Source organism: Rutilus rutilus (assembly GCF_951802725.1).
Source record: "Rutilus rutilus genome assembly, chromosome: 24".
Taxonomy (NCBI): domain Eukaryota; kingdom Metazoa; phylum Chordata; class Actinopteri; order Cypriniformes; family Leuciscidae; genus Rutilus; species Rutilus rutilus.
Genome location: NC_140228.1, coordinates 12,246,936 through 12,271,334, shown reverse-complemented (window position 1 = coordinate 12,271,334; position 24,399 = coordinate 12,246,936). Strand labels below are relative to the sequence as shown.

At 35.6% G+C, this 24,399-nt stretch overlaps 3 protein-coding genes across 4 annotated transcripts; 1 reads left to right on the top strand and 2 right to left on the bottom strand.

The window, feature by feature from the left end:
• Positions 1-29: 29 nt before the first annotated feature.
• On the bottom strand, positions 30-3,761 carry gpr141 (G protein-coupled receptor 141). Its single transcript, XM_084398947.1, has 2 exons — positions 3,362-3,761; positions 30-2,043 (listed from the first exon to the last, which is right to left on the bottom strand). Exon 2 carries the CDS (start codon positions 2,036-2,038, stop codon positions 1,088-1,090), a length of 951 nt encoding a protein of 316 aa, XP_084255073.1. The 5' UTR covers positions 2,039-2,043; positions 3,362-3,761; the 3' UTR covers positions 30-1,087.
• Positions 3,762-4,576: 815 nt separating this feature from the next.
• On the bottom strand, positions 4,577-17,958 carry pign (phosphatidylinositol glycan anchor biosynthesis, class N). Of its 2 annotated transcripts, XM_084398928.1 has the most exons (29): positions 17,656-17,958; positions 17,197-17,448; positions 16,765-16,886; positions 16,586-16,684; positions 16,398-16,504; positions 14,618-14,742; positions 14,195-14,325; positions 13,850-13,969; positions 13,654-13,694; positions 13,511-13,570; positions 13,320-13,412; positions 13,188-13,243; positions 12,721-12,799; positions 12,447-12,629; positions 12,167-12,306; positions 10,702-10,801; positions 10,462-10,554; positions 10,279-10,370; positions 10,014-10,119; positions 7,887-7,995; positions 7,408-7,510; positions 6,937-7,039; positions 6,644-6,730; positions 6,511-6,566; positions 6,362-6,437; positions 6,186-6,259; positions 5,426-5,468; positions 5,273-5,325; positions 4,577-5,142 (listed from the first exon to the last, which is right to left on the bottom strand). In XM_084398928.1, the coding sequence occupies exons 2-29, from the start codon at positions 17,421-17,423 to the stop codon at positions 5,019-5,021; spliced, it is 2,802 nt and encodes a 933-aa protein (XP_084255054.1). In that variant the 5' UTR covers positions 17,424-17,448; positions 17,656-17,958; the 3' UTR covers positions 4,577-5,018. The 2 variants fall into 2 exon arrangements, with proteins under 2 accessions (XP_084255054.1, XP_084255055.1); XM_084398929.1 differs by lacking the exon at positions 17,656-17,958 and having other exon boundaries at positions 17,197-17,556.
• Positions 17,959-18,672: 714 nt separating this feature from the next.
• On the top strand, positions 18,673-22,826 carry cops5 (COP9 signalosome subunit 5). The gene is made up of 9 exons (XM_084398946.1): positions 18,673-18,774; positions 18,894-19,061; positions 19,157-19,391; positions 19,982-20,110; positions 20,509-20,574; positions 20,676-20,761; positions 20,847-20,958; positions 21,744-21,892; positions 22,566-22,826. Exons 2-9 carry the CDS (start codon positions 18,925-18,927, stop codon positions 22,654-22,656), a joined length of 1,005 nt encoding a protein of 334 aa, XP_084255072.1. The 5' UTR covers positions 18,673-18,774; positions 18,894-18,924; the 3' UTR covers positions 22,657-22,826.
• Positions 22,827-24,399: the final 1,573 nt, after the last annotated feature.

Below are 24,399 nucleotides of genomic sequence, written 5' to 3'. Positions count from 1 at the left end.
ATCCCTATTTTATATTTTTTTCACAAAAAAATATTTTCAAATCCCTATATATGAGAGGTCGAGCACCGGTTGGTCATTGTTTTATAGCCTATAACTGAACACAAATCCACGTTTTTACACTCATACATACACGACTTCTGCATAAGTCTAAATCGTCCCAAGAAATGAAATCAATTGACGCTGTATCACTCGCGAATTGTAGTAGCGGCTCAAGCTGGTTAAGTTATAGGCCCCTAAATAACTGGAAAAATTCTTTAAGGTATTTTAAAGAGACAGTTCACCCAAAAATTAAAACTCTGTCATCATTTACTCTCCGTCAAGTTGTTCCAAGCCTGTATGAATTTATTTTTCCTCCTGAACACAAAGGAAGATATTTTGAATGTCGGTAACCGAACAGTTGATTGGCCCCATTGACTTCCATTGTAACTGTTTGGTCACCCATATTTTTCAAAAAATCTAAATATTGTGTTCTGCAGAAAAATCCATACAGGTTTGGAACAACTTGAGGGAAAGTAAATGATGACAGAATTTCCATTTTTGGGTGAACTATCCCTTTAATAGGCCTATTTAATATTAAATGTACATTTATGGTAATAGTACTTTTTGTAAGCTTCCGTGTCTTTCTTTCCATTTATTTTTATCACAGCTACCACAGTAGCCTATACTAATTTCCTTTCTAGCCCTATTATGACACAATTGTGAAACATTTTAGTTGAACAGGTTTTTTTAGATGTTACTAGTTTCACAACGTTCAGGGGACATTCAAAATGAATGTTTCCAACATATGCAAACGAAAATATAACAAAATAGAAAGTTCCCAAAATGTTAGCAAAACCAAGAAAAACTTGGTAAAATAAAACATTATTTTGTTTAACTGGACGTTTTGAACGTTTAGAGATCAGAGACGTTTTCGTAACTTAATGACCGTTAGCTAAACGTTCTTAAAACTTTTTTTTTTTTTTTTCAGCTGGGGTGCTCATTTAGGCTACCTTTATTGTCACCGTATTATAATTATTACACTCGTTTCCTGTAAAAACAGTTTCCATTTTCACAACTGCAGACCGTGATTGATGGTCAATCCACAGCTTTAGGTCCAGCACGCCTGACACACGTTCTTCCCTGTGAACGTTAACATGTCGAAACATGTCAGTCCCGTGATGGCCAGAAACACCTCATTTATCTCATTAAGATCATGAGTGTTGTTCAGATATTGCAACCGGAAAAGGTGGTATGGTACCAGGCAGGTGAGCAAGATAAGTACAAAGATGAGGTTTTTTATTTGGACCCAAAACTCCTGCTGGGAACGACAGGCCTGTCCGTACTTGCGTATCATAACGTGCAAGATGATCGCCTGGATGCAGGTCTGAAGACCCGACACACTGATAATAAAGATGGACAGAATCATGTTCAGGACGTAGATGGTTGGGTTATTTAACATAATTTGAAACCTGAAGCATTGTGTTTTATTACTGCTTTCAGACGATTTATTACTGCTTTCAGAAGATTTATCATTGCTTTCAGAATATTCGCCGTATTGACTCAGCACGAGAGGTAGCATGATGAGCAGAAGTAGGAACCACACTAAAGCGCTCGCGCCTAGCGCGTGTAGCCTCCTGTAAAACTCAGTCCGTTGCGTTCTCTTGTAGTATTGCAGGAAACGAAGGGTAAGAATGATGGTGTAGATGGTAAACACCATGTATATGTGGATATGCACCATGGCGCTGATCAGTTTACACATCCCCGGACCCAGTTTCCATTTTAGAGTCGCGAAATAGTAGATTCTGAACGGCACGGTGAGCAGGAACAGAAAATGTGCGACCATCAGGTTCAGGAAGGCGATGGTGGTTAACGAGCGAATGTTGGCTTTTAACAAGCTGATCATGAGAAATAAGCCTGTGATGCCCACCAGAAGCACGACGGAGTAGATGATTATCAGGGCGGTTGTGTAGGGCGCTGTGAAGTGGGTCTCGGAGGGTGAAGAGGTGGATGTCACTGCAAGGCTGCTGGTGTTGGTGTTGGTGGTGGTATTCGTCGTCATGGTCCCTAGACAGAAAACATACTGGAAGTCAAACTCAAAGAAGAGTGTGATAGTCATTTAACACGTGGAAAAGACATCTGCATTGTTTCTGGTTTAGTTAAACTCACTTTTACATTGTAAAATGTTTCATTTTGATCACGTGTAGCCTATGTTCCACAAAAAGTTCCTTTGATGTTATGAGTTTTTTTAATGATTTAACTCAGTTTTATTCATTAGTAATTATTCAAAGAGATAATGCAACAATTAAACTTAAAGGGATAGTTCACCCAAAAATGAAAATGCTGTCCTCATGTTGTTCCAAACCTGTATGATTTCCTTTCTTCTGCTGAACACAAAAGAAGATATTTTAAAGAAGGTTGGTAATTAAACAGTTGCTGGTCCCCATTGACTTCCATAGTATATATATTTTTTTTCCTACTATGGAAGTCAATGGGGTCCATCAGTCGTTTGGTTACCGACTTTTTTCAAAATATCTTCTTTTGTGTTCAGCAGAAGAAAGAAAGTCATACAGGTTTGGAACAACATGAGGACAGCATTTTCATTTTTGGGTGAACTATCCCTTTAAAAGGATAGTTAACCCAAAACTGTCCTTCCAAAACTGTTTAACTTTCGCACTACTGTTGAATAGGCCTACATAAGATATTTTTAAGAATGCTGGTATCCAAAACACACACATTTCTCAAAATATCTTATTTTATGTTCACAGGGGGGAAAAAGGAAAGCCATACAGGTTTGGAAGGACACAAGGTATTACCATATGGTTCTATTTTTTAACAGTTAACTCTATTAGTTAACATGAACTAACGATTAAAAAAATACTTCTAGCCTTTATGAAAAGTATGCATTAATCTTAATTACAATATATAGCCTATTACTAATACAGTATTCAAACCAAAGCTTCTGTTAATATTATTTAATTGACCTGCAGCTAACATTAATTAAATGAATCGTTGTATTTTTAAGTAACGTCAACAAAGATTAATAAATACTGTAACAAATGTATTGCTCATCGTTAGTTGATGTAAGTTAACATGCATTAATGTGTTAACTAATAGGACCTTACTGTAAAATATTACCAATTAGTGTTCTGTAGAAACAGGCCAATAAAAAGCTTATGTATGTCAATATATTTTGTAAACCCTCATTTGAATGTGCCATGCCACAATGTGGCTCTACATTTTTGGTGGTTCTTTTTCCTTCAGAAAGACAAGTGAAAGCTAGACATTTCAACTATATTTTACAACACAGTGCATTTAAAATGTTAAAATTAGTTTACATAATCAAAATCAACAGCTTAATGAGAGATTGAAGCGAGATACGTACCCTCAGAACAAATACACAGACGTCGGAGATGCAGATCAGATGAGGAAGTAAGGTAATGTGTTTGTTGCTTCTGCTACTCGTTCAGTAACCACTATTTTAGCACATTCTCTGACGAGGAGGCCGGACTTCTGGGTGTTTGTTTGATGATTCACAGTTGCACATTTGACACTTCAGTCAGTTTAGGCGGCCAACCTCAAAAACAATGAAACTCATATTGCCAACCAACCAACCACTCTATTGCTGTTTTCAGATTCCAGTTATGATGAAATACTGCAAGATCACAGCCATCTAGCATTTCAGTTCTTTATAGTCTGAATGTATTGTAATAGTGCTTCTTAAAATGATCTCTTAGTAGAAATTAAACGTATCAAATCTTTATATCATTCCATTCCCGTGTCTAGACTTCAGCTGAAAAGCAAGGTTTGTGGTTTTTGGATTTCCCCAGCATGTTTGTCACAGCTGCAGGTGGGTAGGTGGGTGGGTGGGTGGGGTGGCTGAGGTGGGAGGTGCTTAAGTATAAAGTTATTGTATGATATTGATTTTTCAAATTTTTTAACAATATTTATGTAAGAGAACATATGTAAGTAAATACAATTCTGGATGTCATAATGTTACATTAATGTAGTGCAAATGTTAATGCTATTAATGGCAGTTATGTTTAAACTACACCACTGCTCAAAAGTTTGGGGTCAGTAAGATTTTTTTTTTTTTACATGCTCAACAAGGTTGCATTTATAATACAGTAAAAAAAAAAAAAAGAAGAATAGTAATATTGTAAAATTATTACAATTTAAAATAACTGCTTTCTATTTGTAATATATATAAAAAATATATATATATATATTCCTGTGATGGCAAAACTGAGTTTCATTAAACTTAATAATTGTAATATACTGATTTGGTGCTATATTTCTTATTATTATCAATGTTGAAACCTGTTGTGCTGCTTAATATTTGTGTGGGAAACCTTAATAAAAAAAAAATCTGGATTCTTTAATCAACATGAAGTTCAAAAGTACAGCATGTATTTGAAATATACATATTTTTCTATTGATTTCTATTAAATTGAAATCAATTTCATCTGTATTTTACCCTAAAATTCTTACTGACCCCAACATTTGAAAAGTAATGTATATTTCCTATGTATTTTATTTGAACTTGGTGCTGACAAAGATCAAGGTCAGTGTTTTTGTGGATTTTATTTAAAACATGGCATGACACTTAATATAAAGGTTTATTGTAAATAAATCATTTTGCACATTTACACAAAAATATTAAAAATACAGTATTATAAAACTACACATTTACCATAATACCATCTCAACTTTGGCAAAAATCATACAGTACATAATCAAGTACTTTCCCTTTAACATGTGCCTGTCTTGAGGTGTTTTCCCCCCTAAAGTTTCATAACTAAAACCTATCAATTAAATAAGTGTATTAATAACAGATCACTTTTCTTATTAGTTATACCAAACAGAGTCTTCCTCTTACAGTTTAAACAGTGCAGAGTCATATATGTCTTAAGTAATATTGATGTTAAGAAATTCAAAGAAACAGGAAGACCCAATGCTGAACATGAGTCATTTGACTGTGCAGTCGAATGTTTGTTCGTTTTTTTGAACCTTGTAAACATGTAACAGGTGTAAGGTCATCATCACCTAAAGTGCATCTTTCGTTTCTGTCCAATGACGATTCTCTTGGAGGTTAAAATGTGCGTCATGACACTCAGCAACATGAGGAAGATGGTCATGGACATTACGATGACATAGTGACTAATACTGCAAAACAGAAGAAATATTTGATCATATTTGTGCATTTACACACATGCAATGACAGACGCAAACCAAAAGTGAGCTTCTGTTTTACATAGTTAACAAGATGGAAGCTAAAACAATACAGGTAACCCACCTAGTTCCTATGTCAAGCCAGCTTCCATAATCTTTTACTAAGAAAAAGAAGTGCTGGTGAAAAAGAATAGAAATATTAAAAGAAAATGGTTAATATAAAGAAGTATTTTATGCAATAATGAAAGATTTAATTGATTCTCTATGTTAAGCTTACCAGTGCCATCAAGTCTGAGATGACAAGCACAACGAGGAAAAGGCTAGAAAACAAATGCAAATTTTATATGAGCCTAAAAAAAATAATGTTATAAAACTTTGTATATATACAAATATATATTTTGTTCTGCCAGTGCAGGAACATATGGAGCCCTGCACAATATATATCTTGGTACATTCTCTCATTTTAGTAAATCGTGGCCATGCTGAACTAATTTGTTCCCTCGTTTTGATTAAACTAAAACAAGGGAACAAATTACCGTAGTACAACGTGGCCACGAAGATGTTCATGTTTTTCTTTCTTCAGTCGAAAAGACATTAAGGTTTTTGAAGAAAACCTTCTATGATTTTTCTCCATATAGTGGACTTCAATGGGGTACAACGGTTTGAAGGTCCAGTTTCAATGCAGCTTCAAAGGGCTCTACATGATCCCACCCGAGGAATAAGGATCTTATCTAGTGAAACGATCTATACATCTTATTCTTTTATTGGCACCCTGGTGAGAAAAAAAAAAAAGCGAAGTATACTTGCAGCCAGACTAATTTAGTATACTTCAAGTGTGTTAATATTTTTGCATGTCCACAGGGCTCCGTAGTTCATTTGCTTATCAAATACATTTGATCCCAAAGTCCTGATGAACAAGGAAGCGTCTCCAAATATAGCTCATTCTATAAGGAGTGGTCAGTCTGCAGCAAATGTGCACAAACAGAGAAAGACCTGCTGGTTTCCTGCTGTACTAATCATTCTGCAGTGCAACGTACCTTCGCGATGAGAGCTGCGTTGACACTTGAATGCTTTCGAATGTGCACATCACAATTATGAATGGAATTAAAACCTGAAAGAGGATGAAACAGTGAAAAGATAAATAAATAATTAATAATAAAAAAGTATCAATTGAGTATCAATTTGAAACTGCAGGTTGAGCAAGTGCCAATACCTTCCACATTAACAGGCCGCCCATGATGAACGGGTTGAAGACGGTCAGAAAGCAGTACACTGAGGCTGGATCAAAACTGTGAGGGGTAGATCAAGGCATAATTATATTCAAGTCTATTTTATAACACTATTGTTCTTCAAGCAGCTTACCTGTTGATAGAGGCAATGTTACCGCAGCCGAAGAATGCCGTTATTATGAAAAACACCTGTTTAAACAGTTAAGGACTAAATATATCAGCAACCATAAGACACAAATCAAATAGTCTGTAGTTCAAAAGGATGCAAAAAAGTAAGATCTCCGGATGTCATCCAGTCTCAGCTGCCTGATTTTGGTAATGTCAATATTTTCAGCAAAATCAATGCTGGAGAGCTGAGAAAACAGGAAACGGTACTATCAGTAAAGAGAAACAAAGCTGTACTACTCATGTGTTACACAAGTTTATAGAGAACAGACATATTTATCCATGGAAGTGGTTAAGAAGACGAGATCAGGAAAACTACACACAGTGCAATAAGCTTCAACAACATTTTTGAGGCTATTTCTCAGAGGCTGAAGGGGGGAAGGGAAGGCGTTACCTCAGTTCGATATGAACTTTCCTGAGTGGTCATGGCTTCCTGCTCAATGTTGATCCATGCAAACATGAGCCATGACAGCACCGGAGGAAAAAGGGCCTCATACCTTCACAGAACACAAGCCAAAGAGCTATTAGAATAAGAGCATTCAATTTAAAATGTTTTTACTTTATTTTTAACGGCCCTTTTTTTACCGACCCCAACCTTGCAAACGGTAGTGTATTTAATTCTTAATGAATTTAAATGATTATTTATTAGAATATATTGTCTGTAGTTGAACCTGTCTCAAACCAGTCAGCTGCTGAATTGAAAACTTTTGCAACTTAACTGCTTACTGCAACCACTATGTGGTTTCCTTTCAAACGCCATTAAGACAGACAACCTCAATAGAAGAATTTGACTAAATTTATCATGGGCTGGACTTGGGCTGAGTAAAAACTGCGGATAAGATAGCATTAGGTCCGTGAGTTTTACCCTGTGCTCAGAAGGAGGTAGACACACACCAAGGACATCAGGATACTCAGCAGTCTCTGAAAGAGCCTGGTTGAGCTCAACAATGGTATAAAAAATGAGGAAACTAAAAAAAGAAAGTGTGAAAAAATAGGGGATGAAGTACAAACAGGATGGATGAAAAGAAGAAGTGCAATTCATTGGTTAAAGACTCATCACGGCTTATTTATAGTTTTCTATGCATATTAACAGGGGTAACATAAATAGCTATTCAAAGGTTACTGACACATTTACTCACTTTAAAGTTGTTCCAAACCTGTATTACTTCCTTTCTTCTACACATAATATTTTACACATAATCATTGTATGGACAAAAGAAACCCCACTTTCTTGTTAATATTTTTTTTTGTGTTCCACAGGACAAAGAAAGTCATAGTGGTTTGGAAATGGAGTAAATGATTCTACATCAGTAATAGAGCATCATGGGAATGGAGATGACAAACCTAGTGTGAACCAGCTTACGAGCTGGTTGAAGAGCGGCAGGCCTTGCTTCACCTGCAGACTGGAGTGGGTGCTGGTCAGGGTATAAGCACACAGCACCACCTGCACCATCTGGAAATGCATGCAGATACGATTTAGATGGTTATAATATTTAGTACTGATAATGAAAGAGCAAGCGGTGAGATCGTGGAAGTAAAATGGTACAAACGAAATTAATCACAGAGATAATCAGCAACAGGAAATGCAGTGTATACTACAACAGACACATTTTACACAATCAATTGCAGTTAACATCTACAAAATAGGTTGAGCTTTTTTCATAGCCATTGAGAACAATAATGTTACTGGGGATCTTTTGTTTTGATTTCCATGTGCTTTTAGCTTTTGAATGGCTTTTTCTTTTCTTTTTTTACATTCTTATTAGCTTATTATTTCCTAATTGTATTTTGGCATATCTTGATGATAAGTCATTACTTCCTAGTGTATTTACTGTACAGCCCTTGTGTCCTCCCTGTCTTTTGTTCAGTGCCTAGTTCTTTTTGTGAGACACCTGCCTTAATTTCCTAGTTCTCATATCACATCCTGCATTTCTCCAGCTTGCCTGATCCTGCTCTTTACAGAACCTTACCCTGGATCACTATTTTTAAACACAGGGGATTGCGAATGAGGGAACTGCAGGGGGTCTGTTGATGAAAAGCTGATCAAAAAAAATGATCAAAACTCTAACTAAAAAAGTTTTTTTTATTCATATGTATATAACGGTGTGTTCACACTTGTACACTGTAAAAAGTGAACAGTTGGATCAACTTAAAAAAATTACTTCAATTGGTAACACCTAAAGAAATTAAGTTTTCTCAACTTTTTCCACGATAAAACGTGATAATTTAAGTTGAGAAAACTTAATTTCTTTAGGTGTTACCAATTGAAGTAATTTTTTTAAGTTGATCCAACTGTTCACTTTTTACAGTGTAGTTCGCTTTGCTTTGTTTGGTTCGGACCAACAACAACAACAAAAAAACATTTAGTCCTGGTCTGCTTAGTGTTCACATTGGCATTTTTAACACCGAACCTAAAGTCATAGGGATACGTCCACAACCTGATTGGTCGGCTTTTATAACGTATATTTCGCAACAGAACTTACCGAACATACAAAACAATGCACTCGTTTTATGTGCATAGCCTTGATGGTATTTTGACAAGCTGAGAACTCGTAAAGAGCTTATAAAATGTGTAAAGAAGTCAAAACAGTGGCAGGAATCATTCTGTCACATACACAAACGAAGATCTGCTGCGAGGAGAAGCGGTTCGGATGCCTGTACCGAACTGTGATGAGCAACATCGCGACTATGGCTGCATCCGAAATCGCATACGTCCCGACTATATAGTAAACTAAAAACAGTATGTGACAAAAGCAGCATGTCCGAATTCACAGCACTCATTAAAGATTAAGCAAAAAGTACCCAGATGACCTACTTCTTCCGGCGAAATTCTGAAGTGTATAATGATCACAGGAGAGGATTTATGAATGGCAGTGAAGCAACACAACTGACACTGGTAGGTCACATGATAATGACTACATGGCGAATGTAGTATGTCCAGTTCACATTCATACTATACGTGCACATACTTTTTTAGCGGTTGTGAATTAACTTCACAAACTTATTCAAAATAAGTACCTACACAAGAGGGTATGCGAGTTCGGACGCAGCCTATGATGAGAAAAAACAGGTATGCTTGAGCATTCTGTCCTTTTTTAGGGTCGCATCTTGTGACATCATGTCCCTTTTTTGGTTCATTTACATGTGTTCGTATTTCATTCAAACCGAAACAGAGTTTGTTTGGAAGCGGACTGAGACCCATCTTTTCAGCGGTCTCGGTCTGCTTGTTTGGTGCGCACAAGGATTCGGATGACTGCGTTCAAACTTATACAAATGAACCGCACAAACAGAGTAATCGCACCAGGGCTTGTTTTAATCAAACCAAACATGTCAAGTGTGAACAAACACCCTTAATATGACGAAGTTAGGGAATCCCTCATCTCAAAATTTTTACCTCAAAAGTCTGCAAAATTTCTATGGTGAAAATGTCCTTGAACAGTGAAAAAGGATGAAAAGAAAGGCAAAAATGACCTGGAAGATGAACAGCTGACGATCCCTTCGGATCAGAGGAGAGCATCTCCATGATGAACAGAGGTATGAGGACAAGTTGAAGAGGGTCAGCACTCCAGCACAAATTCTGCAGTACAACACATCGAATTTAGAAGATGAACCTTTCTGATGTCATTTAGTATCACCCATAAGGGAGTACAAATGTGTTTTACAGTTTATAAGAAGAAAGAGGATTGTGATTGTGTATGACAGTACTGGGATCAATAAGTTAACAAAGAGTGCTCACACATAGTTAACGTTGGGTTCCCGTCCCACCACAGGCAACAGTGGAAACACGGCCAGAAAGAGACAGCTAAACATCCAGCTCAGTGACCTGAACTACAGCAGCATAAAGAACAAAAACAAGACCTCAAAAACACACCTTTCAAACCTCATATCAGAGGAGGCCTTAAGGTCACAGTCACCTTACCTTTGCTTTTGTATAGAGGCCAGAAACCATAGGCCACAGTGCCAGGACCACCAGCCCCAAGGTTAACATGGCCCGATAGAAAAAACTTATGACCTAAAAAACACCAGCAGATGGGAAATGAGAAGTGTAATAGTTAACACCTCTAATTTAGAAGAGTGCTAAATAGTCCTATCACTAAAATAGCTAAAACACTGATAGCAGTCTTCATCATGTCTAGCACAAAGTTAAGCAAGCACTTACTAGTAACTCTATTCCGAATGTAACCAGCAAAAAATAACCAAAGCATTTGCTGAGTGGTAATGAGGGGATCGATCGAATCAGACCAGAAAGAGTTTCAAATCTGTGACAGAGAGAAAACACACAAACTCTAAAAATCCAGTAGGGACAAGAAATAGACCTGGAATAATATTTTACACATTTGAATATGATTAATAAATGCACATTTTCTAAATGGTCACTTTTTTTTATGAAACATGTCCATTTTCCAATGGACATGGAGTGACCTTTTATTGTGGCCAGCCTAAGGCACACCTGTGCAATAATCATGCTGTCTAATCAGCATCTTGATATGCCACACCTGTGAGGTGGATGGATTATCTCGGCAAAGGAGAAGTGCTCACTAACACAGATTTAGATAGATTTGTGAACAATCTTTGAGAGAAATAGGCCTTTTGTGTACATAGAAAAGTCTTAGATCTTTGAGTTCAGCTCGTGAAAAATGGGGGCAAAAACTAAACTTTTGCGTTTATTATTTTGTTCAGTATATATGAACAATATTGGAACCTGTTACCTGTTACCAGTCAATAAAATGATTGCAGATACACACAACTCTCTAGGTCTGGGAGCTAATTTACATTTATTATGTTTCTTGTTTTATTACAAGCTCTGTCGCGTTCCCTTTTGGCTAGCAGACTCTCCTCTGTTCAACGTTTGTTTAAAACGGGCGATTCCCCGGAGGTTGGAGATTCAGTACGCACCATGTAAACCTTTCTGGCTTGTTATGACAACTAACCTATGCCACTCTCACACCATACAGGCGTCAAAGTATTATTTACTTATTATTATTTAATAGAATATCCATTTTTCGTACTGTAGATTATAGTTTTGTGATGGCTAAATTCACCTGTAGTGTTTAAAATTATCAATTTTAATGTTTTATGTTTTATTTCTTTAGACAAATTCTTAAAGACTTTTAATATCAGTCATTTATTGGTTATCAACCATAACATGAAAATAATTATTGGCCATGGTTTTAATAATGGGGTATTAGATATTTAATAATCCATGCCCATTTCTTCTATTGTTACATTTAGATTACCTTTGTTGTCCTCTAATGCTCAATTAAAGTTAAACTTAAAAAATGCTAACAATTTAATAACACTGTTAAATGTGATCTATAGTAAATCTCACAGATTAAACATTTTTCATATTGTACATTATGATGTCTAAAATAAAAAAAGAAACGCTTGTAGAATTTAAATAATTTATACATTTTTTATTTGATTAATTTGAGTTTTTAGTGATTTATTTTTAATTTATTTACATAAAATGTGTCTCACTTATCATAACATTTATTTATAATTATTGGCCTAACAATTATTTGCCATATTTTTAATGCTGGTAATAATAATTTGGGTCCTGAAGCAAAACCAGTTAAGAACCACTAATATGGTGAGTTCTAACGAAGCAGGGATAAGTAACTTACTCCCTCATGACGGAGTACCACACGGGCACAGGGAGCAAGCAGTAGATGTAGTAGGTCCAAGGACTCGACTGGACCAACAAGAACAGAGCCACAAGAAGACCTAAACTGATAAATGCTTGGCCTAGATTTATTTCCGTTACCTAAAACACCACAAAAAAACAAACAGGACGTTACTCACTTTACACCTTTGAACACACTATTTTATACCAATAAACCACTAACCTTCATATTAGTACAATGATAATGATTGGCATGTTAAAATACAACAACTCTTGCTTACCATATGAGTGTTAGATGGTGGTTTGCGTAGGCTAGCATGGGTCTTCAGGATGAACAAAACCACATAAGAGGTCCAACCAATAAAACCCAGAACCACACTGCTGCCCAGGAAGAACCGATCATATGTATGATAATATGACAAGCCTTCCATGGCCTGGGCTATGAGATCTTCACAATAACGGATCTGGAGGAAAAAACGGAGAGAGAGATATAGCAAAATGAAAAAGATAATCCACGAGTCAGTTTGGACATGACGACAACCAATCAACACTTACTGCTTCATTAAACTGTCCTTTCTGGATCAAATCTCTTGTCTGACGCACAAAATCCATCTGTTTAGAGTCAGTGAGAGACCTAGAAGCAAAAAGGAGAATCTCACAATGAGATGTTTGAGGACTGAACATCGGTTTTGTCCAGTCGTAACATTAGTAAAGGTTTAAATTTAACATGGCTATTTTCCCATCCTACTGTACCTTTAAGGTTTTTTAACTGAATTTTATGTAAATTACTTCTGTTATGATTGGCTAGCCAGTTCACATGTGAAAACTAATAATATAGTTCACGTTGTCGTTTATCAGAAATGACAATCATATACATGTCCTCATGATTTCGACATTAATACCATGACAGTTACTGAATTACCTATTTTTGGGTATGACAAATCAAGCCTTTTTATTTATAGAAAAAGCAAAAATAATCCTTTTTTAATTATATGTCTCCTTAAGCATTGCCTTTTACTCACTGGTAGGGTGTAAAGAGAAAGGATATTGTTGTTTTTTTCTTCTGTGCCATTTTCACCTGATTAAATAAACACAAGATAGCTGGTTATTTCAAATAAAAAAGGAAGAATAAACCAAAATGTCCTGTACTTTACCCTGAACTGCTCCAAGATCTGAATAGCATTTGCATACATGCTCTCAGCCTTAAAGTGCTGGCTGTTATTCAGGTACTTCAGTGGTAAGACACCCTATAAAGCAACAAATGCTTTAGAAGATAACAAAACCACTGCACACATATCTGTGTAGAAGTGAGCTGCTTTATGATTTGCTCTGAAATCATGCTCACCACAGAGTTCAGAGGAAAGGGAACTCCTATAAGAGATGACATTAGTGGAGCAATATCAGCCTAGAAAACCATAAAAAGATCAGATTAGCAATGTTTCAAACATTTACAGACATTTCAAAAGTAAATGAGACAGATAAGCTCACTTGATTGACATCCACTCTCTTGTATGTTTCTAGCCCCCATTCTGAAACAAAAGAAGGGTTAGAAGAAATATTGACAAAATCAATTCTGCTGTTCAATGATGCCTGAATCTCTATTAAATGTTGTCTGAAAACTAATTTGCTTAGAAGAGGATGGAGACGGAGGGGGTGTTAGACAATCAAGGGCCATTAAACAAACCTTTTAAATAATTATCATCATATTTGTGAGAGCCCGGCTCCCGTTGTGCTGTCTGAACCCCAGCGCCCCATGCTACCAGTGGGGTCAGCGTCTCTGATGGGTGTCCCGCACCGTGAGATCCTATAAAACACATACTCGGATACTGTACCAAAAATCTGACTTGAACTTAATATAAATCAGGCAAGCTATAAAATAGCATTGATGTTATTTCAATCTTAGAAATATGACTTTGATCATAGGGATAAAAGTAAGTTATTAATCTTTTCTAATAAAGTTTCCTATCACATATTTTAACTGTTAAACACGCTTTAAAGTTACAAAGACTAGGTCAGAGAGATGTTTTACCCCAATTTGTCATGCCATGGTCAGACGTAAAAACATAAGCAGTTTTTCCATCATGCCCATAAAAGTCGTCCATCACAGTGACAATTTCAGCGACACCAGCATCAACCAGGCCGATGTTCTCTAGATATTCCCTATAAGCACAGAAATCCCAAAGAAAATAGTACATGTGAGGCTTTAACAATGGTAGTAGCTCCACCTAATGGTAAAACTGATGTCCAGGTGATTTGATTATATGCATTTCCAATATATAAGCAACTTGTAAATTACAGTTTAAGGTATCTCGACACATTAAACTACAATACAGTTTGTCTTGCACTTTTTACAACAAACATGGTTTGAAAGTGGCTTTACATAAGATAATAATATAAAAATGCACTGCAATCACATTGCAATATTTTATGTGGTGAAATGAATTTTTCTTACTTTGACATGGGCCGGTGAGCATGGCCATTGGTGTCTAACCCCAAAAGATGAAGGAAAAACACATTCTGTTCTTCATGTAACTTCTTCAGCAGAGTTTCATTGCTTTTGGCAACATTGAGAAAATCCTTAACAAAAAAGGAAAAAAAAATAAGATAATTAACAATCATGTTCTCTTTTTCTTTATTACAAGTTTTCAGGGTCTTATTGTATTATTATATATGTTTTATATGTTTGAACATGTTATATACAGTATATATATATATATATAAAGCTTTGCCATGACTGGAATAATTTATTTATTTATTTTTATATTAAAATAGAAAAAAAATTATTGTAATAATATTTCACAGTTTGACTTTTTACTACTGTATATATATCAAATAAATGCAGCACCAAACTTTTGAACAGTAGTATGCTCAGCCAATCAAATTCGAGGACTGAACATCGAATAATGAATAATCAACATTTTTATATATATATATATATATATATATATACATACAGTGCAATGCATAAGTTAATACACCCATGTTAAAGTTGACTAAAAAGAGGAATAAAAAATCATATTTTGGAAATTGAACTTAATGCCTTAATTTAAAAAATTAGGAAAAATCCAACCTTTAAGGACACCAATTTTCTTTGTGAATGAATAATGTATCGTAAATAAATAAATGTTCTTCCTTAAAATACATGGTGCATAAGTGAGTACACCCCTATGTTAGATTTTTATTTTTAAAGGCCAGTTACTTCATGGATCCAGGATACTATGCATCCTGATAAAGTTCCCTTGGCCTTTGGAATTAAAATAGCCCCACATCATCACATAGCATTCACCATACCTGGAGATTGGCATGGTTTTATTTCAGTTAGCCTAAAAGCTATTTTTATGTTTGATTTGCATTGGCTATTTTAATTCCAAAGGCCAAGGGAACTTTATCAGGATGCATAGTATCCTGGATCCATGAAGTAACTGGCCTTTAAAAATAAAAATCAACTTTAGCATGGGTGTATTAACTTATGCATTGCACTGTATGTATATATATATATATATATATATATATATATATATATATATATATATATCCAATATGTTTGTATATCAGGGTTATTAACTAAAACTAAAACTTTTAAAAACATTTCTGTTAATAAAGCTGAAATTAAATAAAATATAAACATTTAATTAGATATTAAATAATTAAATTAGATAAAATAATTAAATAAGAAATGTTGCCTTGCCAATAAACTGAAATAAGTTTAAGTTGAAGAACTAAAATTATTAACTGGAAATAAATAAAAACTAAAACTGAAATAAAAATAAATTAAACCTAAATAGCAATTTTTTTAAACGAATAATGACAAAAGCACATAACAAAACTACTAAACATTAAACTTAACATGAAAACTACAAATGTAAAAATAAAAGCTAATTCAAAATATTAATGAAACAAATAACTAATTTTAAAAACTAAAATAACAATGTGTGGGTGTGTGTATATATATATATATATATATATATATATATATATATTATTATGATAACTATGAAGTCATAAAAAATGCATGCATAATAATTATTCAAGATTTAAATAAGATTTATACATTTTATTTAAAATAGTTTAGATAAAGTATGTTTAAACAACTGTTTATGATTTTCCGAACAGCAGATTCTTAAATGCTGGGCAATGCTCTAATAAGTATAAAAGACTTGATATAAGAATTGTGCGGGGTTTCTTCAAGTTTAGTTTCAAGCAACTGCATAAAAGCACATTAAGTATCCTACCTTCACTTCATCAAACACCCATGTATCAAGTCTGGAAGCATCAGTGGAGGCGAAATCCTCCCGCTCTGGAGGGTAAGTGTGAGTGTACACATGGTCTCCAGTGGCTCCTACAAAACACACATGTCAGTAAAGCTACCAAATAATGTCATTAAACTCCCATATATCTACTCACAGGTGTGTGAATATACCTTTAGCAAACATTGGTAATATGTCAGGGCTACCCCAACACCAGGTATGTCTGCTCTCATTAAAAACAGAATCAAACTCCACTGGATTCTCCTTCCAGCCTGTAAGCACAGAGATGTGAGACACATTATTAAGTTTACACACATGCATGTTATACATAAACACATGTATGACTGCTTACCCTTGGCAACAGCACTAACGTCCTCATAAAAGCCGGCTATTAGAGCCACGTGACCTGGCCGTGATTCTGTAGGGACTCGAGTGTGTGACACTCCCCATGTGCCGCGCTCTTCAATCACAGTCCTTATGACAGGGAACAATAGGAAGCACAAGTTAAATCTATTCATACACCATAAAGAACACAATAAACACATAACACAATTATATTTAAGAGGTTTAAACTGTCTTTTTTGTAATACAGCTGTTGAATGAGATTTATATTTTCACTAACATATATACAGCAGATATAAGTAATATTTTCTGAATCTTTCTATATGCAATAATGAGGGATGGTGAATTTTTTAATGAATGAGCATTAAATCACTAAAAAAAGCGACTGAACTATTCTGGACCACATTGCTAAACAGGACAAAGATTAACCCATGGTCATCACCTTAGGTAAGGAGCCCTGCCTGTCCCATTGTTGTCTGGCTTAAAGAGACTGTCGGCTCTCAGACCATCTGCCACAAAGAGCACCAAGCGCTTGGCCGGAGGGGCCAGAGGGACACGTTGTGGTGTCATTCCATGGACAAGAGGGGACGTGAAGTAGATGTCAAATATTGAGAAAAAGAAGACTACATGGACAATGAGTCCCACAATGAAGAATGTCATCATCTTCATTTTGTCTGCTGTCAGACCTGTGGCACTTGGAAGACAAGCGAAAAGTTGGACATTTGAAATACATTCTGTTATTTTCAGTCTTTAGAAGTTTGCCATATAGATTTTACATTTTAACATGACTGTACATTCAAAAGGACTATGATCCATAGCCATCTCAAAAGTAGCCTAACATTTGCATTTTAATTTTTTTTAAATCGGTTTAATAGTATGAATTGAACAAAAATATTCCTACCTCTTTGCAAACTTCAGATTGAAACACAATCATAAAGTCGTTTTATCGAAGATGTACAAATATATATATATCAGCACATCAGCTTCTGTCAATGAAAGGACCCGGCAGAGCAGAGCATGAGTGACCATGAGTCTGAGACAACACAGCCTCTAAACAAACCGCGTCATAATCTTGTTTTAATGTGCTATTATGTGTGTGGCGAGCAACTTGGCTTTTGACCTGCTAAACCAAATAGTTTGTAAGCAGATTAGCAGAGAACTTTTCTTTACTTCCTTGTATTGGTAACCTTTGAACTGGAAATATGCGCAATGCATCTTGGGAAATGTAGTTTACGCCCTGTGAGAGTCTCTCTCTCTCTCTCTCTCTCTCTCTCTCTCTCTCTCTCTCTCTCTCTCTCTTTAAGAATGTGATTTCAGATGACAAATGATAGAAAATTTCAATACATTGAAATGATATCAGTTATTTTCTGACTATAAAATGAATTTAAATGCATTTTATTATACTGACCTTTTTTATGAAAGCCATCTAAAAACAATAATGTCTCTTTATCTTTACAGGAACATAAAATTAAAAAGTCAAAAATGCTCTTTAAATTTTGATAAGCTGTAATATAGTACTGATTCCAATCATTTTACTATAAAAAATGCATATTTTATTTGCCCCATAATTAGTAATTAGTAGTCTATCCAGTCGTGTTCTTTGAGAGTAAAATATGTAAATGAAATATTGCTTCACTAAAGTATCTCAAAAATGAAAAGGCTGCAGCGTTCCGAATACCGTTTTATTTTTTAAGTTTAAATTTTAATACATCATCTTACACGCCTGCCTAATAGATAGATAGATAGATAGATAGATAGATAGATAGATAGATAGATAGATAGATAGATAGATAGATAGATAGATAGATAGATAGATAGATAGATAGATAGACTTAGCAGCAACAATAAAAAGTCGCGTTACGTTGAGACTTTTATTTTGATACCAATATAAAACTTTATTGAGGCGTTGCGTTACGTTGAGACTTTTATTTTGACACCAATATAATTCCTTAGTTACGCGTATGCTAGCTAGCTTCACTCAGGTTTGAGAGTTGGTTTTTGTAAAGGGATACAGCAGAAGGTTTGTTAATGATCTCTAAATGCTGCGTTTAAATATTTAGATAAACTAAACATTTGATCTATTATCTAGTACTTTAAATATCCTAATTTGCTAGTGGTGTTTAACATACTTCTTTATAGTTCATCTTGACATAAAAACCGATTACGAGCTATGGCTGGCAGTAGCATAGCGATGAAAACATGGGAGCTGTCAAACAGCATGCAGGAAGTTCAGAGTATTGATGAAATATACAAGTATGATAAAAAACAACAACAAGAGATTCTGGCGGCCAAACCATGGACTAAAGAGTGAGTATACCACACCATAAGAATGTCCTCCTCCTCAAAACATTTTTTCGAAAGATTAATAACACAGGTTTCCATACTGCGTTTATTGTTTACAGCCATCATTATTTTAAATACTGCAAGATATCAGCTTTGGCACTGTTGAAGATGGTGATGCATGCCCGTTCTGGGGGAAACCTGGAGGTGATGGGACTCATGCTGGGGAAGGTGGATGGAGAGACCATGATCATCATGGACAGTTTTGCACTGCCCGTGGAAGGCACTGAAACTCGAGTCAATGCTCAGGCTGCAGCCTATGAATACATGGCTGCTTATATAGAGAATGCTAAACAGGTACACTGAACCAAACAGATCCTCTAACATTCATATTAGACAAATAGCTAATAAGAATAAGCCCATGATAATATCCACTGCTTTAAAGATACATTTTGTATGCTTACATCTGTTTTCAATTTCTGAGCGATATATGCTCCTCTAAACATATTATTTTAATAATTATTTGAGAGATTACATGGAATATTTGCCCTTTTAAAAATGTCAAAGATGATTTAAAAATAGTAAACATCCTAAAACAAAGGATCCCGTCAGAGGAACTTAAATATGCGTGCATTGTGTATTTCTGTGGTGTGATATAATATAATCGTCAAAAATATTTGATTTATTCTTTTATAATTTGTATGCATTCGGTTTTTATTCATTCAGAGACTACGTGGAATATTTGCACTTTTAAAAATGTATTTATTAAATCACAAGACTATTTAAAATGAATTCATGAAGGCAAAATAGGGATTTAAAAAGAATACAAATCTTTAAATAAATAGTTTACACTTTGTACATTCATAGACATTTTATGTGTCAACTCCCCATGGCCAGCATATGATGAAATGTTATTAATTCTGAGGCTCGTCTATGGATTCATTTAGGTGGGGCGGTTGGAGAATGCCATTGGATGGTACCACAGTCATCCTGGATACGGCTGCTGGCTCTCAGGCATAGATGTCAGCACTCAGATGCTAAACCAGCAGTTTCAAGAGCCCTTTGTCGCAGTAGTGGTAAGTGCTGTTGGAAATGTTCAACTTGTTGCTTGCTTTAGGGCTGATTTTGCAAAGTCATTATACCATCAATCTCTAAAGACAGAGGGGGAAAAATAGCTCATCTGCGGAGTATCAATTTAAATTCAGCAATATCAGTGATCCATATTTGACCCCCGAAATACGAAAGAGTTTGGTGACATTTGTAGTGGTGTCTGATTAATTGCTGTTGGCTTTGTAACTGAATACATTATACAGTTTACCCTTCATTGCCATTGCTTATTTTGTGCCGAGGGCAAATAGCGAGCTGGACGCTCATAACTTTCACTTGCTAAACTGGCAGCTCATTGTTTTTATTTGTTATATTTGACTGAACTGTTTTGCTAATTACAGTCCTTGTAATTTTTCATCCTTCTCAGATTGATCCCACAAGGACTATATCCGCAGGGAAGGTCAATCTTGGAGCTTTCAGGACATATCCGAAGGTAATCAGTAAATTGTTTGTTGTAACCGTGTAGTTTTTCATATTTATGTGTCTATTCATTTATATGAGTTACATCACCGCATATTTAAATGTTAACGGTAGGGTTACAAGCCTCCAGATGAGGGTCCATCTGAATACCAGACTATACCTCTTAACAAGATTGAGGATTTTGGAGTGCACTGCAAACAGTAAGCTTTTCTGTGCTGCTTTTATTGTACTTGTGCTTTTATTTGCTGTACAGGAACTTCACAATAAACCGTCTTCTGCTTTTAGGTATTATGCTTTAGAAGTGGCTTATTTTAAGTCTTCCCTGGATCGCAAACTCCTAGAGCTGCTGTGGAATAAGTATTGGGTCAACACTTTGAGCTCCTCCAGTCTGCTGACAGTAAGCGCTCTCTTTTATTGGTGTAAAATGATTAGTTAACACTTTATTTGACCATGTCTTTGTTACATATGTTAGATGTACATACTGTAGTAATAACAGTAAATTATGCATAATTATACGCAACTAAGGGTATATTTACATGACAACGATGTACTAAAAACTGAACGTTTTTTCTTCCCTCAAAATCTATGTTAAACTATTTACACAATTATTATCTTATCATCCAGGATGTTTTGTTCTAGAGGGTACAAGTCTTTTTATGTGGATGAGATTGATGATATGACAGGGGTTTGTTGACAACCTGTGCACATGATTAATATTTGTAGATGCTGCTTTTGTTTCCTTGCCTATTTGTTTTGAAAGCCTGTCGTAGTTGACTACGACATTCTGTCATGAACCTTGTTTAACACTTTCAATGAGCTGTAGACTATTTAAACAACAGCCTCAGAGCGCTGCGTTAGAGATAAATTGACTACTTGTCAAGAGCGTCTTGCTACGTCAAAGAAGTGTTGTCAGTGATTACGTTGTCACCACAGACCAAGACCTTAAGTCATTGAGTCTGTCTTTATTGTGAACCCTCGTCTGGGCAGTGCACAACCTCACCTTCAGCAAACTTTTGAGACCTCATTCAAGGGGCTTCAGTAAACAATTCAAAAACCTTTTGAATTGACCATCAGCGAAAGGCATGTTGTGAATGTTTAAGTATTGTTGTGAAATCGTGCATTAACCTAGACTCTAGTCTAGAGGAAGCGAAATGGTGGTGTTAATGGCTCTTGTTCCTTCAGAATGCAGAGTACACCACTGGACAGGTTTTTGACTTGTCGGAGAAGCTCGAGCAGGCTGAAGCCCAGCTGGGACGGGGCAGTTTCATGCTGGGCTTAGACACACATGATAGGAAATCTGAGGACAAACTAGCAAAGGCAACACGTGACAGGTAATACAATCTCTATTGATTCAATATTAAGTGCTTCCCTTTTTATATAAAGTGTCAGTTATGATAAATAATTGGGAAAAAACTCCCTACGTGTACTGTGCTAGACTAACTGGGACTAGTCACAGCACATGTTGTTGGCTTGATTGCTTCTATTACCCTCCTCATTTAAATGCTAAATGATTAATGTAAATGTGAAATAAATTGGGCAAGGCAAATTTATTTATTTTCAAATGTGACACACTGATAATTCAAATGCTTTATAGAGATATTATAAAAATAAAAATTTCTAAAACATTTCGATATTATTTGTTTGTTTTATTTATTTATTTTTTTTTTACTTTACTTTAATTTTCTCAATTAAAGTACAGAATTTGAATGTGGTCTCACACATTTGTATAAATACAAAAATCAAGTTGTACAGAACTGTAAAAAAGTTTTGAAAAAAATGAATTAAATACTTTGAGTTCTACAATTAATTTAAAATGGTTTAAAAAAAAAGGCTTTTAATTTGGGGCGGGGGTGGTACATTAGTTTTGAAAATCCTTCCTTTTGAATCTTGATTTCACATTCATATTTTGTATGAGCTTGGGTTTTTTTTTTTTTACTTGTACTATAGTGACCTAATACATTTTATGCATTTTAACGCTATAACAACATTTTCTTTGCCCCTCAGCTGCAAAACGACCATTGAAGCAATTCATGGTTTGATGTCCCAGGTTATCAAAGATAAACTCTTCAATCAAGTGAACACATCTACCAACTGAACTTGGAAGGAACTGAAGTTAGATGACTTCACATTCTGTGTTTGCTTAGTTACGTGTTCGTTCGTATTGGTTCAGCTTTGAACGATTCAAAGCAATTCTCCTTGTAGGAATATTTGCATAATTTGTTTAAACAAAGAAATAAACGCTGTTCTGGTTTATTAGTTGATGGACATTGTGTTTTTGCTTCATCTTTTCTTAACTTAACTTACCTAAATGTAATTTTTAGTATCTGTAAACGGCTCAATTTGTCTTAAAAATAAAGTCTTGTCTGAAATTCTAACTCGAGCAGCTCATCGTCAAAGCTGTCCTATAGATCAAGACAAATGAGTTTTCCTTAGCGCCGCATGCTACCAGACGTTTGAAATGTATTCTCCTCTGGGTTCAGTGTGTAACACGGTACCGCACCATTCCCGTTTCCCACAGCCTGTGTCGGGATCTGTAATAGCAGTATTCCATTCACACACCCTAAAAACATTATATTTAACATGTTAACAGAAACCGCAGTGCTCCGCAAGAGGTCATTTTCATATTTGCCAGTCATAGCATTACATAATGGAATAACAAACTCAACGGCCCAAAGATAAACACAGCTTGGCATGGCCACAGCGCATCTGTCAGGACGACCCTGTGCAGGTTGTCTCTGCGTTGTACACAATCCTTCAGGATTCTGAGTGTTACACTGTGGCCTGTCACTGATGCATCACAGAAACAGGAGCTCGATACAGTGGAGTCTATTCAGCACTGCGTGTCTGCTCTTTATCGCGGCGGACACTCAACGCCTGTGTGGTTTCATGCACACAAACTTGTCTGCATTTTCTTAGAGACAACAGTGGTGACGTCATCCTCGTGCACGTTTTTGTACCTAATTTTAAAATGTACTGTTATGTTCCAGAAAAAGCAACAGTATGTTAAATTATGCCCTGTGCAATTTGTGGATTTTGGCCTGAAAGTGTGTGGTTTTTTTTTTTTTGCTCTTGTAATGATGACCAATTGTTTAGTCCTTAGAGGATTAAATTAATTAAAATCGCAGTCATCAAAAATCACCATTCTTAAGTTCTGTATTTCATTGTAATTACAAATGATGCTAATAATCATCACCAGATGAGCATTTTTAATACTTTAAGGAAAGGAGAGTTGAGAGAATAAATGAGATGAGGTACTGTATATAACCTAAGCCTAAGCATATTGTGTTTTCCATGAGCAAATGAACATCAGCCAAATCCATTAACTAATTTTACAGTATGTTTTCCATTAGCGAGTCTTCTTAAATTACTTGGAATTCCACTTCATTTGCTGAACCCAAAGAAAATGTTTTAAAATAATAAAAATTGAGAAATAATGATAAATATGTGATTAAGAGAATATATCCGAGCGATAAGCACAAATACTCAGCATCGCAAGGACAATGTTAAACTAGCCTTTGGGACCTATGACCTCAAGATATTTGGTAGCACTGATGTTTTCTTTGGACCTTATAATAATAATCTCAACAAGCATGGCAGTAAGGAGCTGAAACATGTTTAATGCCCTAGACGAGAGTCTGAAAAGGGGAGAACTCCCCCCTCTACGTCCCTAAACCAACCAAAGCAACATTTCCTTTCTGCCAAGTACTCTGCATGCTAAATAGAGGTCACTCAGTCTCAGGAAGCACATTCCTTCACAGTATATAGCCTAACAATATACGGGTCACTGCAGTGCCTCTGTCCACCGGAGCCCACCGCACTGATATGCATTATAAGGGGC